General features: G+C 34.8%; 1 protein-coding gene across 1 annotated transcript in view; it reads left to right on the forward strand.

The window, feature by feature from the left end:
* Positions 1-463, forward strand: part of LOC101585716 (antigen WC1.1-like) — a 28,200-nt gene that overhangs the window by 6,465 nt on the left and 21,272 nt on the right. The window contains exon 6 of the mRNA XM_004647188.1: positions 2-160. Coding sequence (XP_004647245.1) covers positions 2-160 — 159 coding nt within the window. The remainder of the gene's footprint in view (position 1; positions 161-463) is intronic.

Consider the following 463-nt stretch of genomic DNA (forward strand, 5'->3'; position numbering starts at 1 on the left):
ACCCTCAACACTTTTATTCCTGCCAGGGAAGGCTCTAGACCCCAGTGGGTGGATGGAATACAATGTCGTAAATCTGATTCCTCTCTCTGGGAATGTCCTTCTGATGCTTGGAAAAATGGATCTTGTGTGCCAAAGGACGAAACTTACATCACATGTGAAGGTGATTTACTATCTGTTTATATACTTCTGCCTTACCCTTGAAGGTTGCAATTAGTGAAGTTTCATGTTTGTATTTGCCAGATATAAGTTTGTCTATAAAATGAATTTTAAATATTAGGTCTTTGAATCCATATAATCATTTCTTGTTTCAATTGTAGAAACAGAGACACTAGTGCTGATATCAATTTATGGGAAAATAAAAAGGGAACAGAATTGAGCATGTGAAGAATGAATTAATGCTCTGATAAAAATTCTGAGTGATTTAAATATAGATATGGGAGGAACATGGTACCTTTATTTTATT

The sequence above is a fragment of the Octodon degus genome, unplaced genomic scaffold (genome assembly GCF_000260255.1).
Source record: "Octodon degus isolate 3935 unplaced genomic scaffold, OctDeg1.0 scaffold00292, whole genome shotgun sequence".
Lineage (NCBI taxonomy): Eukaryota > Metazoa > Chordata > Mammalia > Rodentia > Octodontidae > Octodon > Octodon degus.